The 22,214-nt window shown below is 41.9% G+C and overlaps 1 protein-coding gene across 3 annotated transcripts in view; it reads left to right on the forward strand.

Moving 5' to 3' along the window:
* The first annotated feature begins 11,234 nt into the window (after positions 1-11,234).
* LOC141258831 (cytochrome P450 2K4-like) overlaps positions 11,235-22,214 on the forward strand; it is a 40,661-nt gene continuing 29,681 nt past the window's right edge. For 2 of the 3 annotated variants that reach the window (XM_073673995.1, XM_073673997.1), the window contains exons 1-5: positions 11,235-11,384; positions 13,130-13,317; positions 14,028-14,190; positions 15,887-16,036; positions 19,658-19,818. In XM_073673995.1, the coding sequence (XP_073530096.1) occupies positions 13,144-13,317; positions 14,028-14,190; positions 15,887-16,036; positions 19,658-19,818 (648 nt within the window). In that variant the 5' untranslated portion in view covers positions 11,235-11,384; positions 13,130-13,143. The remainder of the gene's footprint in view (positions 11,385-13,129; positions 13,318-14,027; positions 14,191-15,886; positions 16,037-19,657; positions 19,819-22,214) is intronic. The other variant, XM_073673996.1, reaches the window with a different exon arrangement.

The following is a 22,214-nucleotide window of genomic DNA, read 5'->3' on the forward strand; positions in this document are numbered from 1 at the left end:
GGCGGTTCACTCTGACCGCAATCCACGGGTGGCATAGTCGGACATTTAAACATCAAAACCACATAAATAGTTCAGCCACTGGTTTGACCACCCTGAGCCACGGAACCGGGTCGCCGCCACGAAGACTACAACCACCAGCATCCACCAAAAAGGGTCCGGCTCCGGGTGTCCCAAGGCCCAGGGGGTGCGTCAGAACATTTTCATCACCTTTCACAATCACCAATGGGACAAGGCAGGGATGTCCTCTGTCCCCTCTCTTATACATCCTAGTGACTGAGCACCTGCTCTCATCAATTCGCCATAACCCCAATATTAGGTGGATTGAGGTGGGAGGCACCGAGTACAAGTGCTCTCTATTTGCTGATGATGTCCTAGTATATATCACTCAATCACATATATCCATCCATGCTGTTATGGCTGAAATAGATCACTTTGTTACATGGTCAAATTTTAAAATCAATGCAGCGAAGTCTGAGGCCCTCGATGTCTCCCTCCCCAAATCCATATAGGATTCCATCCAGTCCAACTTTCCCTTTGCCTGGCCCTCACAGGGTATCAAATACTTAGGAATTCCTATTCATAGAGACCTCTCCCATCTATGTTATCTTAATTTTGGGCCCTTTATTGAACAACTCCATACAGACCACGGTTGGCAAGTTAGAACTGTAAGATTCACTACGTGAACCACTGGTGTTTTGTGGAAAAGCACATGTACACTGCATTCCAAATTATTATGCAAAAAGTGTTTAGGAGTGATAAGGGAAGAATTTGTTTGTTTGTCAGTTAAACTCATTGATGGTGATGTGTGTCAGGGCTCTTTATATCACTGTAAGCAATTGCAGACACCTGTGCTAATTAGTTTGGCAGGTGTGTCCAATGAAAGGCAAGACTACTTAAGAAGGCTCTCTCACATTATTAAGCAGCCTACATTTTCTGCCAAAATGGGAAAGAAAAAGGATGTGTCGGCTGCTGAGAAGCAACAAATTGTGGAGTGTTTAGGTCAAGGCATGACTACAATCAACATTGTGCGATGATCAGGATGAAGTGTCTTGGCAATCAAGAAGTATGTAGCTGATTCACAGTACACACGTGTGCGTGCTGATAAGGGCAAATTGAGGACTCTTTCCTACAGGCAATTACGTCAGGTTGAAAGAACAGCGGCAAAAAAGCCTTGTCATAGCAGCAGACAAGTTTTTGAAGCTGCTTGTGCCTCCAACGTCCCCCGAACATCAAGATGCAGGGTCCTTCAGAGGTTTGCAGCTGTGCATACGCCATCCTGTCGACCTCCTCTATCCACTTCACACAAGCAGAAACGGCTCCAGTGGGCCAAACATTACATGAAGACTGATTTCAAAACTGTTTTGTTCACGGATGAGTGCCGTGCAGCGCTCGATGGTCCAGATGGATGGAGTGGAGGATGGCTGGTTGATGGACACCCCACGCAAACATGGCTACAGCGCCAACAAGGAGGAGGTGGAGTAATGTTTTGGGCTGGAATCATGGGGAGAGAGATTGTCGGCCCCTTTAGGATCCCTGAAGGCACTAAAGATGAACTCCATAATGTATGTGGATTTTCTCAAACAGCACTTACTGCCATGGTTCAAGAAGAAGAACCGTGTATTTCACAGCAAGGTCATTTTTCTGCATGATAATGCACCATCTCATGCTGCACATAAAACATCTGCATCTCTGGCTGATATGGGCATAAAAGGGGACAAACTTATGGTGTGACCCCCATGCTCCCCTGACCTCTACCCCATTCAGAACCTTTGGAGCATCATTAAAAGGAGTGTCTATGATGGCGGGAGGCAGATCACATCTAAGCAACAGCTCTGGGAGGGTATTCTGTCCTCATGCAAAACAATTGAAGCAGAAACCATCCAAAACCTGACAAATTCAATGGACGAGAGAGTTCAGAAGCTCCTTTCAAACAAGGGGTCCTATGTGAAAATGTAACATCACCTAGAATAAAGTTTTGAGCTGTAAACTGTTTGATTTCAGTTTCTAACAACCTGCTAATGCTTATAATTTAAAAAATGACCATTTTTTTGGTCTTTATTAAAATGAAAAGGTTGATCGAAAAGTTTGGGGGATCTAAGAGTGTGGCAACCCAGTAGTCATGATTACTTCGAATTCTGACAATATGAGGGTCATGCTGCAGGTAGTGCAGCAAGAAGGCACTTATGTGTCTTGCGCATCTCGGAGCCCCAAAATTATTTTCCGGGCTAGATGCAGCTAAAAATTATTATTAATTTTAAATCTGGTGAAGCTTTAGTATAGATGGCCTAATAGGATCAGTGCTGCACAATGCTACAAAGCCCAAATTATTTTCCAGTCAAGATACAGATAAACATGATTAGTAATTTTAAATCTGGTGGAGCTTATTATAGATGGCCTAATAGAATCAGTGCTGCACACTGCTACAAAGCCCAAATTATTTTCCAGCCAAGATACAGATAAACATGATTAGTAATTTGAAAGCTTAAAACGGTTGGTGGGGTGATTTTAACCAATCATCAAGCTTTTACTCTCCCCAGGATGACACAGGGGTAGAAAAGTCGTTTCGGATCCATGATTTGTTCATCTTTATGAACGTGAGTCTGTCTACATTATCAGTGGAGAGCCGCGTGCGCTTATCTGTCAGCACACCACCAGCAGCGCTGAACACACGTTCAGACAGAACGCTGGCTGCGGGGCATGACAAGATCTCCAAGGCGTAAGTGGCTAGCTCCGGCCATTTATCCAGATTGGAAGCCCAAAAAGAGCAAGGGTCCAGTGACACAGTCGTGGCTTCAATGTTTACTTGGAGATACTCCTGTACCATCGTCTCTAGGCGTTGACTATGTGTCAGACTTCTTGTCTCCTGTGGCCTTGCAAAGGATGGGCTAAAAAAGTGGTGAAATGATTCCGCAAAATTGATGTTACCAGCAGATACTGTGGTTCTGTTACGGTTTGAGTGCTGAACACTTGACGGTCCCACGGTTGGCAAGTTGGAACTGTGAGATTCACTACGTGCACCACTGGTATTTTGTGGAAAAGCACATGTAAGATTCTGCAACAGTCTCTGCTGATACTCCTGCATGCGTGCATCCCTTTCTATGGCAGGAATAATTTCTGCAAATTTACTTTTGTACCGGGGATCTAACAGTGTGGCAACCCAGTAGTCAGGATTATTTCTAATTCTCACAATTCGAGGGTCATGTTGCAGGTAGTGAAGCAAGAAGGCACTCATGTGTGTTGCGCACCAGGAGCACCAAGTCCCTGTTGTGTTGGTGGCGAGGTAACAATCATGCTTCCTTCCTCTGTCCTCTCCCCCCAACCTCGCACAACAGAAATGGGATCAAGGTCTCCCTCATCTGATGAGTCTTCCATCAGTTCGTCCTCCACTTCTTCCTGGGCTCCTGCACCTTCCTCACTAGTTTGGCTGCTACCATGCGCCCTGGTAAAACCATCTCCCCCACCCTCACATGCCTGCCGCCTTGGTGCTGCCGACCGTCTGGACCTTGCAGATGTTAGCCCTTCCGCATACAACTCCTCCTCCTCTACTTCCTCCACCTCCTCTTGTGCCACCACCTGACTCCGAATTCTGTTTAACATGTGCTCCAGCATGTAAATCACCGGAATAGTCATGCTGATAATGGCATCGTCAGCACTAAACATCTTCGTCGCCATTTCAAAACTGTGCAGAAGGGTGCATAGGTCCCTGATCTGAGACCACTCCTCCAGCGTGATTTGCCCCACCTCTGAATCTCGTTGGCCCAGGCTATACGTCAGAACGTATTGCACCAGGGCTTGTCGGTGCTGCCACAGTCGCTGCAACATGTGCAGAGTTGAATTCCACCGAGTAGGCACATCGCATTTTAGCCGGTGAAGTGGCAGGCCCAACGACTTCTGTAGAGATGTAAGTCGCTGAGCTGCGGGATGCGAATGGCAGAAGTGAGCACACAGCGACCGTGCCCTCTGCAGAAGGCCATCTAGTCTGGGATAGTGGGCTAAAAATTGCTGGACAACCAGGTTCAACACGTGAGCCATACAAGGCACGTGTGTGACGTTGTTCCGGCGAAGGGCCGCACCCAGGTTTGCAGCATTGTCGCACACGGCCTTCCCTGGTTTCAGGTCCAGTGGAGACAACCATTCATGAAATTGGTTCTCCAGAGCTGACCACAACTCCTCAGCTGTGTGACTCACATTTCCCAGACATTTCAATGTAAAAACCGCCTGATGACGTTGAGCCCTACTGCCAGCATAGTAAGGAGGTGTGCAGGATCCCTTCTGCGCAGTTAGAAAGCTTGTGGCATGACCAGACAGGCTTTGGGTGCAGGTGGAGGACCGAGAGGAGGTTGAGGAGGCAGAAGCAGTGGAGGAACTTTGACATAAAGAGGATTGACGCACAACTCGTGGGGACGGCAAGACTTGGACAGCAGCCCCTTGTCCTGCTGTCACCATAGTTACCCAGTGCCCAGTCAGCGACATGTAACGCCCCTGTCCATGCCTACTCATCCAAGTGTCTGTGGTGAAATGCACCCTGTCACACACAGAGTTTCTCAAAGAAGCGGTGATGTTGTATGCGACATGCTGGTTGAGCGCAGGCACACCTTTCTTTGAGAAGTAGTGCCGACTGGGCATCTGGTACTGGGGCACTGCGACGGACATAAGGTCTCGAAAATCCTCTGTGTCCACCAGGCGGAAAGGCAGCATTTCTGTAGCCAAGAGCTTGCAGATGGTGAAATTCAACCTCTTAGCTTTCTCATGTCTAGGAGGAAATGGTCTTTTACTTGTCCACATCTGAGGGACCGAGGGCTGGCTATTGTGCTTAGACGGGGTTGATAAGGGTGTCCCCGGCAAACTGCCGGTCTGTGAGGAGGATGCAGGCAGACATGTTAGGTTGCCTTGATCCAAAGGTGGTGCTATCGATGTCAGACAGCGCTCAACACCAGCTGGTGTTACCACCTCCAAAGAAAATGATGACCTGCCAATCACGCTGGCTGTTGCGGGTAAAGAGGTGGCAGGTCTGCGCCCAAAAACAGGTGTGACTGCTGTCCCCCCAGTCACAGAGGATGAAGAGGCCGCGGATGCACAAGATATGGCAGACGTTGTTTTGCCCGGCCGGCTAGGCCGCATTGTAGCACACTGAGCTTCCCACTGCAACTTATGCTTCATGTCCATGTGCCGGTTCATGCATGAAGTACTCAAACTATGTATTTTTTGGCCTCTACTTAGCTTTTGCTGACAAATGTTACAGATAACACGAGTTGGGTCATCTTTATCGATCTGAAAAAATGCCCAGGCTATGCAAGGCTTAGCACCCATGCGACCTGAAGAGCCACCACGACTTGTGGTGAGAGGCAGAGTTGTGTTTGAGGATGCAGTTGTTGACGTGCTTCCAGTACTACGTCTCTGTCCAGGAAGGTGCAACCTGACCTCATCGTCACTAGCATCTTCCTCCACCTCCTCTGCTGATCTCATCTCTTGGCTGACTGTGGATTGACAGTAAGTGGGATCTCCAACCTCATCATCATCACCCTGTGCGTTATCACACCCGTCGTCCTCAGAGCCAACCTGTTCCTGCCCTGACAAAAAACTAAAGTTGTCGCTCCAATCAGGTATTTGAGGCTTATCATCGTCTTCCTCATTGTCTCCACCAACAGGAGTTACAATTTGGGAATGAGGGTCTACATTATGGTCAGAACCTTCTGCGTCTGGTCCTGGATCCGACTCATAAAGATTCTGGGCATCAGTGCAGATCATTTCCTCGTCTGGATTCACAGAAGCGCTGGAGTCGACCTCTGATTCCCAGGCTATAGTATGAGTAAACAGCTCTGCAGACTCAACCATCTGTTCTACCTCATACTCAGACGGGCAGCTGGAGATTTGGGAGCTGTGAGGAAGCAAGTGCGATTGGGGTGACACCTTTGAGGACTGGAGTATTTGTGATGTTGAAGTTGATGTGGAGGAGAGCCCACTTAAAGGAGCACTTGATATCCGTTGAAGCACCTGCTGTTTTTGTGCCTCATCTGGAATTTGTAGCGATTGGCGTGGCCGTAAGAAAGGGATCTTATCACATTGTCCGCTAAAAGAAGTAGACATTTTAGTTTGGCTGGAAGATGGTCTTTCTTCTGCAGATGTTACTGTTGCTTTAACACCTACCCCACAGACACAACCTTTTTTCCCCTTCCCAACACGCCTATTCCCCTTTCCACCAGCAGCAGGCCTTTCTCCACTCATTTTGGTGGTTAACTAATTCACAACTCTGGAGTTGTTTGCACAAAAAAACAATGGATGGGAACCGAGCAGAGCTGAGTTGCCAAACTGTGGTATTAGGCCAAAACTATTGGCCAAAACTATTGGCTGGGTTAGATGCAGAAAAAAATTATATTCAATTTGCAACCTGATGGAGGTCTGTATAGATGGACTAATAGAACAAGTCCCACACACAGCTAGAAGGCCAAATATTTTTTCAGAGGTAGATGCAGAAAAAAATTATATTCAGTTTGCAACCTTATGGAGGTCAGTATAGATGGACTAATAGAACAAGTCCCACACACAGCTAGAAGGCCAAATATTTTTTCAGAGGTAGATGCAGAAAAAAATTATATTCAGTTTGCAACCTTATGGAGGTCAGTATAGATGGACTAATAGAACAAGTCCCACACACAGCTAGAAGGCCAAATATTTTTTCAGAGGTAGATGCAGAAAAAAATTATATTCAGTTTGCAACCTTATGGAGGTCAGTATAGATGGACTAATAGAACAAGTCCCACACACAGCTAGAAGGCCAAATATTTTTTTAGAGGTAGATGCAGAAAAAAATTATATTCAGTTTGCAACCTTATGGAGGTCAGTATAGATGGACTAATACAACAAGTCCCACACACAGCTAGAAGCCCAATATTTTTTCAGAGGTAGATGCAGAAAAAAATATATTCAGTTTGCATCCTGATGGAGGTCTGTATAGATGGATTAATAGAACAAGTCCCACACACAGCTAGAAGCCCAATATTTTTTCAGAGGAAGATGCAGAAAAAAATTATATTCAGTTTGCAACCTTATGGAGGTCAGTATAGATGGACTAATAGAACAAGTCCCACACACAGCTAGAAGGCCAAATATTTTTTCAGAGGTAGATGCAGAAAAAAATTATATTCAGTTTGCAACCTTATGGAGGTCAGTATAAATGAACTAATAGAACAAGTCCCACACACAGCTAGAAGGCCAAATATTTTTTCAGAGGTAGATGCAGAAAAAAATTATATTCAGTTTGCAGCCTTATGGAGGTCAGTATAGATGGACTAATAGAACAAGTCCCACACACAGCTAGAAGGCCAAATATTTTTTCAGAGGTAGATGCAGAAAAAAATTATATTCAGTTTGCAACCTTATGGAGGTCAGTATAGATGGACTAATAGAACAAGTCCCACACACAGCTAGAAGGCCAAATATTTTTTCAGAGGTAGATGCAGAAAAAAATTATTTTCAGTTTGCAACCTTATGGAGGTCAGTATAGATGGACTAATAGAACAAGTCCCACACACAGCTAGAAGGCCAAACATTTTGTCAGAGGTAGATGCAGAAAAAAATTATATTCAGTTTGCAACCTTATGGAGGTCAGTATAGATGGACTAATACAACAAGTCCCACACACAGCTAGAAGACCAATATTTTTTCAGAGGTAGATGCAGAAAAAAATATATTCAGTTTGCAACCTGATGGAGGTCTGTATAGATGGATTAATAGAGCAAGTCCCACACACAGCTAGAAGCCCAATATTTTTTCAGAGGTAGATGCAGAAAAAAATATATTCAGTTTGCAACCTGATGGAGGTCTGTATAGATGGATTAATAGAGCAAGTCCCACACACAGCTAGAAGCCCAATATTTTTTCAGAGGTAGATGCAGAAAAAAATTATATTCAGTTTGCAACCTTATGGAGGTCAGTATAGATGGACTAATAGAACAAGTCCCACACACAGCTAGAAGGCCAAATATTTTTTCAAAGGTAGATGCAGAAAAAAATTATATTCAGTTTGCAACCTTATGGAGGTCAGTATAGATGGACTAATAAAACAAGTCCCACACACAGCTAGAAGGCCAAATATTTTGTCAGAGGTAGATGCAGAAAAAAATTATATTCAGTTTGCAACCTTATGGAGGTCAGTATAGATGGACTAATACAACAAGTACCACACACAGCTAGAAGCCCAATATTTTTTCAGAGGTAGATGCAGAAAAAAATATATTCAGTTTGCAACCTGATGGAGGTCAGTATAGATCGACTAGTACAACAAGTCCCACACACAGCTAGAAGCCCAATATTTTTTCAGAGCTAGATGCAGAAAAAAATTATATTCAATTTGCAACCTGATGGAGATCAGTATAGATAGACTAATAGAATGATGCTATGCCCAAAAGATTTTACTTCACTAGGTGCAGTAAAAAAATTGGTATTCTATACACAGGTGGTATATCTTGCAACACAGATAGGCTACTCCACTGACTAACACACTCTGCAATAGGCCAAAAAGGATTAGCTTTGCTAGATTCAGCCAAATGCTGTGAAAAAAACTTGCACAGCACTGGCACAGACCTGCCTGGCAAAAACTGATAGGAACTGATGTAACCTAGTCCTGAAAAGGACTCCAATTACAGTTAGTCTTTACTCCCACAATCTATCTATTTAAGAGCACAGACCTGCCTGATAAAAGTCGTAGGAAATGCTGTAACCTAGTCCTTAAAAGGACTGCAATCACAACTATTCCCTACTCCCAAGCTATCTGTAGATTTGTGCGAAAATTGGCTTGAAATTAACAAGGTATAGCGCACACAGCAACAGCGGTGCCGTCTAACACGCAGCTGCAGCAGTGAGAAACTGGTGGCGACGGGGAAAATGGCTTGGTCTTATAGGGCAAGGACATGTGACATACACTGCCAATGACACATGCCCTTGCTTGTGTGAAAAAAAGCACTTCGCTCCGTGTGTGCGCTGCTGATAGGCTGACAGATTGCACCTCCCCACTGCAAATGCGGGAAAGAGAAAAAAAAATGGAGATCTTCATTGTTCCTGCAGAGATCCATCCCCTGCCCCTCCCCCCACCCCGCTGTACACTCAAACTGCGTATTAACATTAATTTTCATCATTACTGAGAAAAAATCCAGTTATGATTTTGGTGCACGAACAGTTATCGAACATAACCTCGAACAGCCGAATTTTTCTCAAATTGTTCGTGTTCGCCGAACGGCTCGAACACCGCCCAAAACAGCTCGAATTTGAGATTGGCGAACAGTTCGAGTAGAACAACGCTCATCTCTAGTGTCTAATAACCGTGAAACATGCGTAGCAGGGACTCGAGCATGTCACTCGAGCACACGCTGTACATGGTGCATATCTGAGTACCCGATGCAAACTCAAGTAGCGAGCACTTGCGCTCAAGACTAATGACAACTTATTCAATATAATGACCTAATGTTATCAAATTCTGTGTCGTACCTCTGGGTTCAAAATGTTCATTATACACCTTAATAAAATCTTTGAGTTGTATAGTGTCCAAAATAGGGTCACTTGTGGGGGAGCTCCACTGTTTAGGCACATCAGGGGCTCTCCAAATGCGACATGAAGTCCGCTAACAAATTGAATGGAAAATCGGCTCAAATTGTTAGCGGACGCCATGTTGCGTTTGGAGAGCCCCTGCGTGCCCAAACATTGGAGCTCCTCCACAAGTGACCTCATTTTGGAAACTAGACCCCCAAGGTACCTATCTAGATGCATAGTGAGCATTTGGAACCCCTAGGTGCTTCACAAATTGATTCGTAATAATGAAAAAGTGAAAAAAAAAACACTTTTTCATTTTTACGAATCAATTTGTGAAGCACCTGGTGGTTCAAAGTGCTCACTATGCATCTAGATAGGTGCCTTGGGGGGTCTAGTTTCCAAAATGGGGTCACTTGTTGGGGAACTCCAATGTTTGGGCACACAGGGGCTCTCCAAACTCAACATGGTGTCCGCTAACAATTTGAGCTGACAATTTGTTAGCGGATACCATGTTGCATTTGGAGAGTCCCTGTGTGCACAAACATTGGAGCTCCCCCAAAATTGACCCCATTTTGGAAACTAGACCCCCCAAGGCACCTATCTAGATGCATAGTGAGCACTTGGAACCCCCAGGTGCTTCACAAATTGATTCATAAAAATGAAAAGTGTTTTTTTTTCACTTTTTCATTTTTACGAATCAATTTGTGAAGCACCTGGGGGTTCCAAGTGCTCACTATGCATCTAGATAGGTGCATTGGGGGGTCTAGTTTCCAAAATGGGGTCACTTGTGGGGGAGCTCCAATGTTTGGGCACACAGGGGCACTCCAAACGCAACATGGCGTCCGCTAATTATTCAAGCAAATTTTACAATCAAAAAGTCAAATGGCTCTCCTTCCCTTCCGAGCCCTGCCGTGCGCCCAAACAGTGTTTTTCCCCACATATGAAAATTAAAAATTTGGTCTAAAGTAACATTTTTGTGAAAAAAGTTAAATGTTCATTTTTTTCTTCCACATTCCAAAAATTCCTGTGAAGCACCTGAAGGGTTAATAAAGTTCTCGAATGTGGTTTTGAACACCTTGAGGGGTGCAGTTTTTAGAATCATGTCACTTTTTGGTATTTTCTGTCATAAAGACCTCTCAAAGTGACTTCAAATGTGATGTGGTCCCTAAAAAAATGGTTTTGTAAATTTTGATGGAAAAATGAGAAATCGCTGGTCAATTTTTAACCCTTATAGCTCCCTAACAAAAATTAATTTTGGTTCCAAAATTGTGCTGATGTAAAGTAGAAATGTGGGAAATGTTATTTATTAACTCTTTTGTGTGACATATCTCTCTGAATTAAGGGCATAAAAATTCAAATTTTGAAAATTGCTAAATTTTCAAAATTTTCGCCAAATTTCCATTTTTTTCACAAATAAACGCAAGTGATATCGGAGAAATGTTACCACAATCATGAAGTACAATATGTCATGAAAAATTATTCTCAGAATCAGGGGGATCCGTTAAAGCGTTCCAGAGTAATTACCTCATAAAGTGACAGTGGTCAGAATTGTAAAAATTGGCCTGGTCATTAACGTGCAAACCACCCTCGGGGGTTAAGGGGTTAAAGCCTTGCATTGCACTATCTTCACACTTTACTACATGTGCCCTATTTAGCACTCTGAAATATTCCTGTGAGGTGACAGCTTCTGTTCCTTAGGAAATGTAAGGGTTAAATACGGGGTGTAGCAGAACTTCGCCAGGTTAAATATAAACTCCAGTGACTTTTGTAAGCTGCAGTATTCTTCTTGTACAGAGAGAAGTGAAAAGACCGGATCGGAGTGTTGTATCCTTTGTCCTATCCAAGCCAAGTAAGCTCAAGTAAGAACGAAAATCTTAAAGTTTTCTTGAAACTTGATGTTATTGCAGTATGATATTTTCATGGCAGGAAATAATGTGGGGTCAGAGATTTCAATTGCACCATGGTCCTTGTGATTGAGTAGGGCCACTAACCCTGTGCCATATCAGAAGAATATATATTTGCATTGGGCCCCAGAACTCTGCAGAGTTGGACTTGAGCAGGAAAAATAACAAAGTTCATGAGGTTCAGCAATAGATATTACTATGTTTTTTGTTTTGTTTTGCTGATTCAGTCTTCAAATCTTGCATGATATGCCTAAGTACATGGAGCAAAATGAAAAAAGTTAAAAGGTCCTTATCCCCAGAGGGGTGGCAATCAAATTTTTTTGTCTCGTTTTTCAATTTTTGCCAATTTTGTATAAAGCCATTATTTCCCAAAATGAGTTTTTTGTTTTTTTTTCTACTGGATGGAAAGAAAATAATTCAAACAGCGAACAACAAAATATACATAGATGTCACCCTGATCAGTCCCAGTGCTCCAAGGAAGCAATGCAAGCTATCAAGATAGTATATAGTCTGATCCTGCAGTCATATCCCCTCCAGCCTTCTACATTTTCCCTAGGGCGCATAAATTGGATCGAGATCAGACCGCAATGCACAGGCTGGCCGCTGGGTCTCCCAATCTGAGCGTGACAGGTTTATGTATTTCTATGCAGCTGTCATACTCGGGTCGAGAGAGTCACCGGCCAGTCAGAGCATTGTGATTTGATCTCTGTTTGATTCAAATGGCCACCTGACTGCACCGTTACCAATATCCAATATCTTAGCAGAAAGCAGAAATAAGGAATAATGGGTTTGTTCGTAGTCTAAAACCATGAGTGTCACGCTGGTGGGTCTGGACCCAATGGACCACGGGCTGGGCTTGACCTGGAGGGCTGTGACTAAAGGGCTGCATAGTTCTTTACTAGAGCCCCTGATGGTGGGGTTAGACTTGTGCCTCAGGTAGCCATTAGGTACCACTCCCGGGCAGTCTCCTGGTACTGCAGCAGCTAACTCCAAGGGACAGGGATGCAGTACGGAGTCGGAGTGTCAGGTGGGACAGGGGCAGAATCACTGGCAGGAAGAATACTGGTGATAGTTCAGAGTGGACAGCTGGTTTATGCAGGATGGGTTTGGGATCACAGGTACTGACTCAAAAAGAATGGCTGGTTTAGGTAACACTGGTTCAGGATCACAGGTACTGGTTCAGACAGGATGTGGATCTGACAACGAACTAGAAGGTTTGAAGACAAACTAGAAAATAAAGTTGCTCAGATATCGCCTTACAGAGGAGGGTGCCTTAATACATGATGCCTCCCAGAATAGGCTGTGGACACGTCCGGAGTGTGCGTGTTGCCCTTTTAAGAAGAAGGGAGCGTGCACGCCCTAAGTGCGTTGTTAGGGGACCTGCGTGGCGTGCACCGACTATGGGAGCTGCAGTGGGAGCCAGAGCAATGAAAATAGCAGAGCGGCCATAGAAGTAAGTATGTCTGTGTCCCTGCAGCGGATGGGGGAAGAACCATGCAGGAATGCCGGCACTACAATGAGAAAGCATAGGTCCACATAAGAACGGTGAACACAAAATATTAAAAACTTTTTAAATCAAGAGATTTTGCAAAAAAATTTACTTTTTTTATTTTCAAAGCACTGGATCTGTACTCATTAATTTTATATGTACAGTATATAAAAGTCACTTCTGTGTTGTCTTTCTCCTCTATATCATGCAGATCTCGCCTACTCCATGGAGCTTATCACTGTTCTCCTGTCCATCATTGTCATCATCTTCTTAGCTAAAGTTTTCAACAATCAAAAACAAGGGAAATATAAAAATTTCCCCCCTGGGCCAAAGCCTTTACCGATCCTTGGGAATATCCTCTCGATGGATATGTCGAAACCTCATAAAACGTTTTACCAGGTAAAGGGAACCTATTTTCAATAAAGTGCTCCATTCTCTTCCAAACTAATTTTTGACCACTTTTTTTCTCTCCATCCTTTGGTGCTTATGTTTGATTGATTTGAGTTGTTGACAATGAGACACTTATTGCTACTAAGATCCTCCTATACATATCTTACCCTAGTTCCAGTTTAGGATTTAAAGGGTATGCATCAATCACTTGGGGTCCAGCCGCTAAAATCCCCACCTCTAAAGAGCCTTGTCTGAAAGGAGAGGTGATCAAACATACACACGTCAGATCCATTCAGACAGATTCTCAGGATCAGTGGGTGTCCCAGCATTAGGAGTTCCAGCAATCAGGAGATTAACCCTTATCCTATGGATAAGAATAACTTTTAATCTTGGTACATAACCTAACTTATTGCTTAGCTATTTGAAAAACATGTCTTCCTTCTTCCAGAAAAGGCGCGACATACAGTATGTCAACAGAGTGTATGTGGTGTTGGATCTCAACTCTGTTGAAGTGAATAAGGCTGAACTGTGATAGTACAGACAAGCTGTGGAAATGTGCAAAAGTGTTTTTGAAGAAATCCAGTATATTTTTTCTAATTCTGGTCCATAACTTTTATTCATGGGGCCACCAGGGTAACAAGACTCGTAAGTAGTGGGCAAAAGAAGCAAAATCTTGATGAAAATTTTTACATTCGTTTTGATTTCACATTTGCCTTCAGTTATCTAAGGAGTACGGTCCAGTCTTCAGTGTCCACATGGGGATGACAAAATTAGTGCTCCTGTGTGGTTATGACACCATCAAGGATGCTATGATCAACCATGCCGATGTATTCTCCGACCGACCCGACACTCCTTTGTTCACGAAGTCAATAAAGGATCATGGTAAGACTAGGCAATTGAAATTTGGAGTTGGATTTTGCGACAGATTGTAATATACATCATGGAGGGCATTTACCATTTGATTTAAGGCTGATTTTGTCAAATTTGTAGCACTTTTTCTTTTTAGACACATTTACAAAAGTCTTGTAACTTTAAAACATTTTGCATTGCGTCTGTAATTTTCATTTTGACTGTGTCAAATGAGTTGAGTCCTTTGATTAAAAAAGTGGAAAATCTATTCTAGACAGTAGCTAGATTTATCAATCATTGCATGACACTTTGAAAAATCTGGCACTAGTAATGGCCATGGAGCTACATGCAAACTTGACTTAAAAAATTCACTTCATGATTAATATCCCCTTATTTTTCCAAAAGTATGTGAATATCTGATCATCAAACTTGAATTGATTAGTTGGATATATCCCGTTCTTAAATAATGGGCATTAAGATGGAGCTAAGACCTCTTCAGTGAAGGTTTTCAACCAGTTTTTGGTGAATCTATGGGAATATATATTTATTCCTTCAAAACAAATGTATAAAGTCAAGCCCTGATATTGGGAGAAGGCCAGTCATAAAAAGTCTTTAGGTCAGGGCTCTGTGTCGATACTCAAGTTCTTCAGTCGTGCTGAAGCAGCAAATGTCCTTAACCCAAATCACTGTCAAAACTTAATAACAATAGTTATGTAAAATAATAATATGGAATGCTTAGTATTAACATAATTCTTCACAGGAAATAAGGTGCCAAAATCTATAAAAAGTGTTATAGAAATATCCCACCAACATCAAATTTTCCAGGAGGCACTATACATTCCTGGTCATAGTGTTCTCTGAGCATCAGCCAAACCCTTATTCATCGATCAAACTTCATGAAAGTAAAAGCTGATTTTTCTATTCCAGAGAAAACATTTCCCACTGCTCCAGATTCCAATGTCGGCGGCTTTAGGCTATGTGCACACGGTGCATTTTTGATGCGTTTTTTCATCGCAGAAATAGGCCAAAAACGCATTGCAAACCTTATCCCATGATTTCCTATCACATTTTGCAAGATCTGTACAAACGATCAGGATTTTTCCTGATTGAATTTCATGTGCAGAATACAATGCATTGAAAAAAAAAAACGCATGGCAAAGACGCACAAAAAAACGCATGAAAATGCATCAAAAATGCTGCGGATTTTCCACAGCATTTTTGCTGCCAAGAGGTGCAGAATCTTGCAGAAACGCTGCAGAGAATTCTGCAAGTAATTCCAGATCGTGCGCACATAGCCTTACACCGCTCCATCCAACATTTGGCATTTTGCTTGGTGATGTAAGGCTTGCATACAGCTGTTTGGCAATGGAAACCCATTTTATGATACTCCTTTCACACTGTTTTGCACCAATGTTATTTCCAGAGAAAATTTAGAGAGATGTAACAAGACAGGGAATTTTCACCCACCTTGGGCTTCAGTATTTGCCAGTCCCATTTTATGAGTTGTGGGCATTAAGACTCCAAGATATTTTCCAATTCAAAAGTGCCTGAGCTCTTAATAATGAACCAATGACTATGTAGGGTGTATGACTGTGTGCTTGATATTTTTGTGAAATTCTAAAGAAATCGTGAGACCACGACCTGTTTTTAGTACTTGAGAGCTGGATTTGAGAAACACTGGTCAAGTTATTTGGACTTTAGCATAAAATTAATTATTTCTATTGCTTAGGTATTGTATTTGCCAAAGGAGAGAATTGGAAAGTGATGAGAAGGTTTACTCTCTCCACACTACGAGATTATGGAATGGGAAAGAGAACCATAGAAGACAAGATCATCGAGGAGGCCGAGTGTTTAGCAGAGAAGTTGAGATCTTATGAAGGTGAGTGGTGAGATCTTTTCTACATTTTAAACTTTGGGAAGGATACTAGAGATGATCGAATAAATGCAAATCAAATTCAAGTTAAAGTTTATGAAATGCCCAAGTCCTGATGAAATGTAACACTTTCAGGTTCGATTACAAAAAAAAAGACTACCTTTTGACACATTGAAGAAGGTTGCATCAGTCAAATTAAGGCTGACCTGACAATCCGGTCTTTCCCAAAATGCCTTGTAGCTATCACATCACATGGCATAGCGCAGCCAATTAAAAGAGATTATCATAGTCTGTATGAAAGCTGAGACAGGGAATGCAGCAGGCATTTCACAGTGATTTTAGGATAGTGAGAGGATGCCAGAGCTCACAGCTCAGCAGTAGAGAGAGGATGAGAAATTCCTAAAACATTAGACATATCCTCTGGATAGTAACTGCAGCAGTGAAAAAAGATGATAGTATTAGTCTGTGAATAATACAGGAATTCAATTGATAGTGGAAGAGATAGGAGAGGTGCCAGACAGGGAGCGATTGCTCAGTGATATGGCGTAGCAAGCATTTTTCCTGTTGCAATTGAAATGCACATTTTTCCTTACTTAATTCTTAATGCATCAGAAAGCTACAGTAAGACAGCAGAATAGTTTCTACAGAAAAAAAACAACTGAAATCAGCGTCAAACACTGAGTGCTTGCCTTGTCACAAGCTACTGTCATAAGCTACAGTCACGAGGTTCTTTCGCATTTCTTGTGGAAAAATTTTTGTGAAAGTGGAATAATTGCGTTTTTGTTTTTAAATGCAAAAAGAAATTCCCTAAAATCCAGACATTTAACTGTGACTGTCCACCTCACAAAGTGTGCGTGTCACAAACCATTTATTTTTGCACATCTGTTTACTACTCAAATTTTAGATCCATACATGCCACACTATTACCGCGCACTGTGGAAAGTGCAAACTTTTTGGCCTTGTACCTGCCTGGCATTTTTTATTTTGTCATTTTTTGGAAGTGGGATGAATTTTGCTGCAAAAATAGAAAAAATAAATCAAATAAAGACATTTGTACATGTCTGGTTTTGCACACCAATTTGACAACCGTACATGCCTGCTGCCATATTTTGCTTTCTGTACATGAACCGAATTGTGATCTTATTACAAATATATGATGGGGCAGTACAGAGATCTTTTTAATGATCTTTTTACACCTAGGCCTGCAATGATGACAAAGAGGGCATAAGAAGCATCTGGAGGAAAAAAAGATTACAAAAATCACTGTCTATGATTATAATTACTGTGCGAGTAGTGAGACTATGGATTCTTTACTGTGCGAACAGTGAGACTATGGATCTCGCTGCCAAATGATTGATTCACTTAATAAAGGACACATTTTTAAAAAATATAATGTTATGGGTACTAATCTAAGGAACTAGTCTAATTGCCGCATGATCAGTCAGGAGGGAATTTTTACCTTAATATTGGGCAATTAGCAACATTATGGAATACTTGGCACATCACACGTCTTAGTTACAACAGGATGATGTTATCACTGACAGTGACCCTGTCAGTTTAAGTCAATGTTCTGCCCAGAAAAATCAAAAATAACTGAGTGGGATAATTTTTGGACTATTTTTTAATTTTAAAAGAACGAAGTCTGTCAATGCACTGTTATTAAAAGGCTGTTGGTTACTACCAAGTTACTATGCTTCTATAGTGAGGTAAAGGTTGAATGGAGTTTAATGTAGTCTTACAAAACCTCAGGGTATCATACACACCTTTTCAGGGTAATTGGAGTCACTGTGATTCATGGCAAATTTATTTGCTATAAATCAGATTTATATTAGCCTTGGGATTGTTTATTAAGCTATGACTATTTGTCAATTAAGCTTACCTTTGCTATAATTTGACAATAAGGCTCTCAGAGATGAGATTCGATTAGACAAGGATCAAATTATGTTGAAAGTTGCTCATCTTTAGTTCTTGGTGCCCCAGATACTGTTATTATAAATAGATCAGGATCTGTCTCAGGTCTGTAATAAGACACTTGAAGGGGAAAAGATGTAGAATATAAATTTAGGACTTCATACACTACATCCGTCCAAAGAAGTTGCACAAATCTCTTATAGTTTGCTTTAATGTATCATTCTGGAGTCCATGCTCCCTCGATTATTTAGACTGGATAAGATTATATCCATGACTGTGTATAATATAAAGTTCTCGGTTTCAAAAAATCTTTACTTATTTTCTAAACAGCTCCCAGCTCCAGCATTGCTGCTTTGGTGGTCTCTGCTGAACAGGAAGCAATAACATTGAACTACCAGTCACTTGACCTCTGCAGCAAATGATTGCCTGCAGGTTCAAGACCACTAGTAACTGGATCTCTGCAGCCACTGGCTGGCTGCAGGTTTAGAAGACTATGGTCGGATTCCCAAGATGAATACAGATTTTCTCCTTTTATCAGTTTTGCTCCCCAAAACACTTTAATAAGTTGGCTCAACAAGCATTGGTTAAAGTATAAATTAGGGACCATTTGTTAAGACCCAGGCCAGTGCCACAATGATCATAGACATAATGGGTGTGATCGTGACCAAGTGATGGATGGGTCCAAGGTACCCGGTCTCAGTTTCATCTTCATGCAGCAAAGCTTCCCAGCAGTTAGAGTCAACACATACACTGACTACAAATTCAGAGTCTCAAGATGAAAGGATCATACCAACAATGGAAACATAGGTAGCTGCAGCACGCACAAAAGATCTAATTACACCTTCTATGTTTAATAATGGAATGATGCAGTCCTGGAATAAGCTCCATAGTCTAAAGGAGGCACTATTACTGTTTTGAGGGACACTCTTACTGAGTGGAACACAAAAAGGGCAGTACTATTACTGTATGGGGCACTATGGGGTTAAAACATTTATTTTTGTTGTTTTCAGCAATACCACTGGGCTTACACTTCCAAGCTTGTAGGGAAGGGCAGGTGTCAAATACTTGAGCTCGGGTCCATGGGGCTCTAGTTACAACCCTGAGCTATATAGTTGTACGGAATCATGATACTGGTGCTTCCTGTAAACCTTTGAGAAGATTTTGTTTCACAATATTCATACAAAATAAAGTTTTTATAACGGCCTTCAGCTTGATCTTGAGACATGGCAATTTGAAGATGAAGGACTTGTTGGATTATCGATCTTGTGCAAGCCTATTTAGGTCCACCAGAGTCTTCTCCAATATCTTTATAGAATTATGCCTTCTAGTTGCTCTTCTTCCACTTAGCCTAATTCCTTATATACTTAAGACCAGGATGTCCTTAACTAGTGATTGCTGTCTTCGTATAATGTGTCCAAAGTAGACAAGTCGTGGCTTGGTGATCATTGCTTCCAGTGACATGTCTGGCTTGATTTGTTCTAAAATTGATTTGTTTGTTCTTATTCCCATCTATGGTATTGATATCATCCTCCATTAATACATTTTATAAACATTGATTCTAATTCTGTCTTATTTCTTTATTGTCCAGGTATTGCATCCATATTTACCACAATAAAAAAGCTCAAAAGCAAAAAGGCTAACCACTGAGCTATCAAGTCGGTTCTTACTATATGTTTCTTAAAAATATACTTCAGCATTTGGATTTCTCTTTTTCAGGAAAACCTTTTGATAATTTCACCAGTTTAAATGCTGCTGTGGCCAATATTATTGTCGCCATCCTGCTGAGTAAACGATTTGACTACGAAGATCCGACTTTACTGAGACTTATGAGTTTGGTTAATGAGAACATAAGACTCCTAGGGAGCCCTTGGGTCCGGGTAAGTCCAAATTTCATTGCGTATTTAAAATTTAAACAAATATTTAAAAACTGCAAAATTGATCTAGTCCTTAGGATAGACCATCAATATCAGATTGATTAAGTGGTTAAGTCTCTAAGCAATAATGCCGATCAGCTGACTAAAAGTACCAGAGCACTCCAGTTACAGCACCATACATTTGATAGTGGCTAAATCTGGTAATATAGCTTAGTCCTATTCACTTGAATTGGACTGAACTACAGTAATTGTATTTTGACCCCTTCAATCAACTGATTTGCAGAGGTGCTGAGTAGTGAAAAGCGAGAATGCTCCTTACTCGAGATTTACGAGCATGCTCGGGTGCCTTCCGAGTATCTTCAGCGTGCTCGGGTGTTATGTTTGAGTCATGCCGTGCGCATGATTTTCAACTGTTTGACAGCTTTAATACATGTGAGGAATACCTGTTTCTTAGGCATTCCTCATATCTATTAAAGCTGTCAAATAGTCGCAAATCATGCACACGGAATGACTAAAACATAACGCCCGAGCACGCTGAAGATACTCAGCGAGCACCCGAGCATGCTTGCAGACAGGGTTAACAGGACACGCTCGATCATCACTAGTGCTGAGGATTTCACCCCTACCAATCTAATAATTATGATCTAACCTGTCGTTCAGAAAAATTGCTTTTCATTTTAATGAATCATATAGCATGAATATTTTTTTATTTTTTTTTTTAATAATCAAATTTTAGGAATAAACTTTAATTTCTTCTTGAGATTAATAAAAGATTGCAAAACTTCGTGGCTACTTCCAATATATTTTTGTAAAAGCAAAAAAGACTGTTTTGCAAAGTATCATCTAACTGAGGTCTCCACCCCTTAAGTCAATGTCCGACCCTTTTAATGAGCCTTACAACATGACCAGGGTTAAGACTTGTCAAAGGGTTGGACAATAACTTTTACCAACTGCATGAGAGTTTACATACTAATTCTTCCATGGAGAATTTGTCACAATTCCTCCCATCGATTTGTGATAGGCGCAGTGAGTAGAGATGCGCGAACATGCTCGGAAAGCGTTCGCCAATTTCAAATTCGGCACAAAAGTTGCACATTCGGAATCGTGAGGGGACACCCGAGCGTTTTAGCTTAAAATCGTCAAAATTTGGTAAAAGTGCGGCGAATAATTGAGTTTCCACTACAGTATTTTCAGCACTTTGGCTAGGATAGTGGTGCTGTATGATGAGCGGTAGTGATGTGTTTGATGAGGGGAGGGGGTGGGGAGAGGTCAGAGGAGCAGCGTGCTTGTAATCAAATTTTTTATTTATTTATGTTTTTTCCTAACTTAATGTGTGCAAATTGTGGCTAGCCAATCAGGGAGCAAGAACCATCCACAATGTCCAGAAACAAGGGCTTGTACCATTGACTGCTGAAATCATGTGTTCTCTCTATATAAAGAGCGCACATGTTGTTTTAGCGCCATTTTGTGAGTATAACAGGTCAGAGGGGCTGCTCCTGACGCTGCTCCTGGATACAGAGTTATTTTAGATAGTTAACTAGGCGGTTGCTTCTAAGTTAGATAGTTTTGACAGAGAGGATCCTGTGTGTCTGTGAAATTGACCTTCCAGCTGATTTTTATTTTTTGTGCTATTAGTGAGGTCCAGACAAAGACAGCAGGTCCCATGTCATAGAGCTCTGTTGTGCACTGCTTTTATTGAGCTCCATGCACGAGTACACCTTTCAAAATCAAATTTTTTTCTGTTACTAACGTGATACAGCAGACCAGATCTCAGCTTGAAATTTCCTGGAGCATATATTCTATGTTGTACAGGCCTCATCCACAGTTAAAAAAATATTTTTTTCTGTTAATAACATGAAACAGCAGAGAGATCTCAGTTTGAACTTGTTTGGAGCATATATTCTATTTAATACAGGCCTCATTCATAGTAAAAAAATCCAATTTTTTTTTTGTTTATAGCGTGCTCCAACCATAATATTTGAGCAACATGAGTGGGGAAAAAGTGAGGTCGTGGTGGAAGGGGGAATAGACTTGATGTTCAAGGAATACGTGGGGTAGGTCATAAAGTTAGTGAAAACAATAGAGAACCAACACCGTCATGACCTATCCAAAGTTAACTGACAACTTCTGTTAGGCTATTGTGGCACCCCAGGAGTCCGGATGCCACAGTGGCATTGCCTCCCTCATAGGGGGTGATGCCATGCCTAGAAGCAAGGAGGGGTCCCCTTATCAGGTAACACCAGCATCTAACCCATTTCCTGGCTCCAGACCAGAAGGAGGAGCTCTAACCCGGCCTCAGGGGAGCCTCCCCTTTAAATTGGAGCCTGGAGGCGGGGTTTAGAAAAAGTCAGTTGGAGTGAGAAAAGGGAGTTGAAGACAGGAGAGCGATGAGGGAGAAC

Source organism: Phyllobates terribilis, unplaced genomic scaffold (genome assembly GCF_046119375.1).
Source record: "Phyllobates terribilis strain yellow unplaced genomic scaffold, ASM4611937v1 Scaffold_3__8_contigs__length_932513732, whole genome shotgun sequence".
Lineage (NCBI taxonomy): Eukaryota > Metazoa > Chordata > Amphibia > Anura > Dendrobatidae > Phyllobates > Phyllobates terribilis.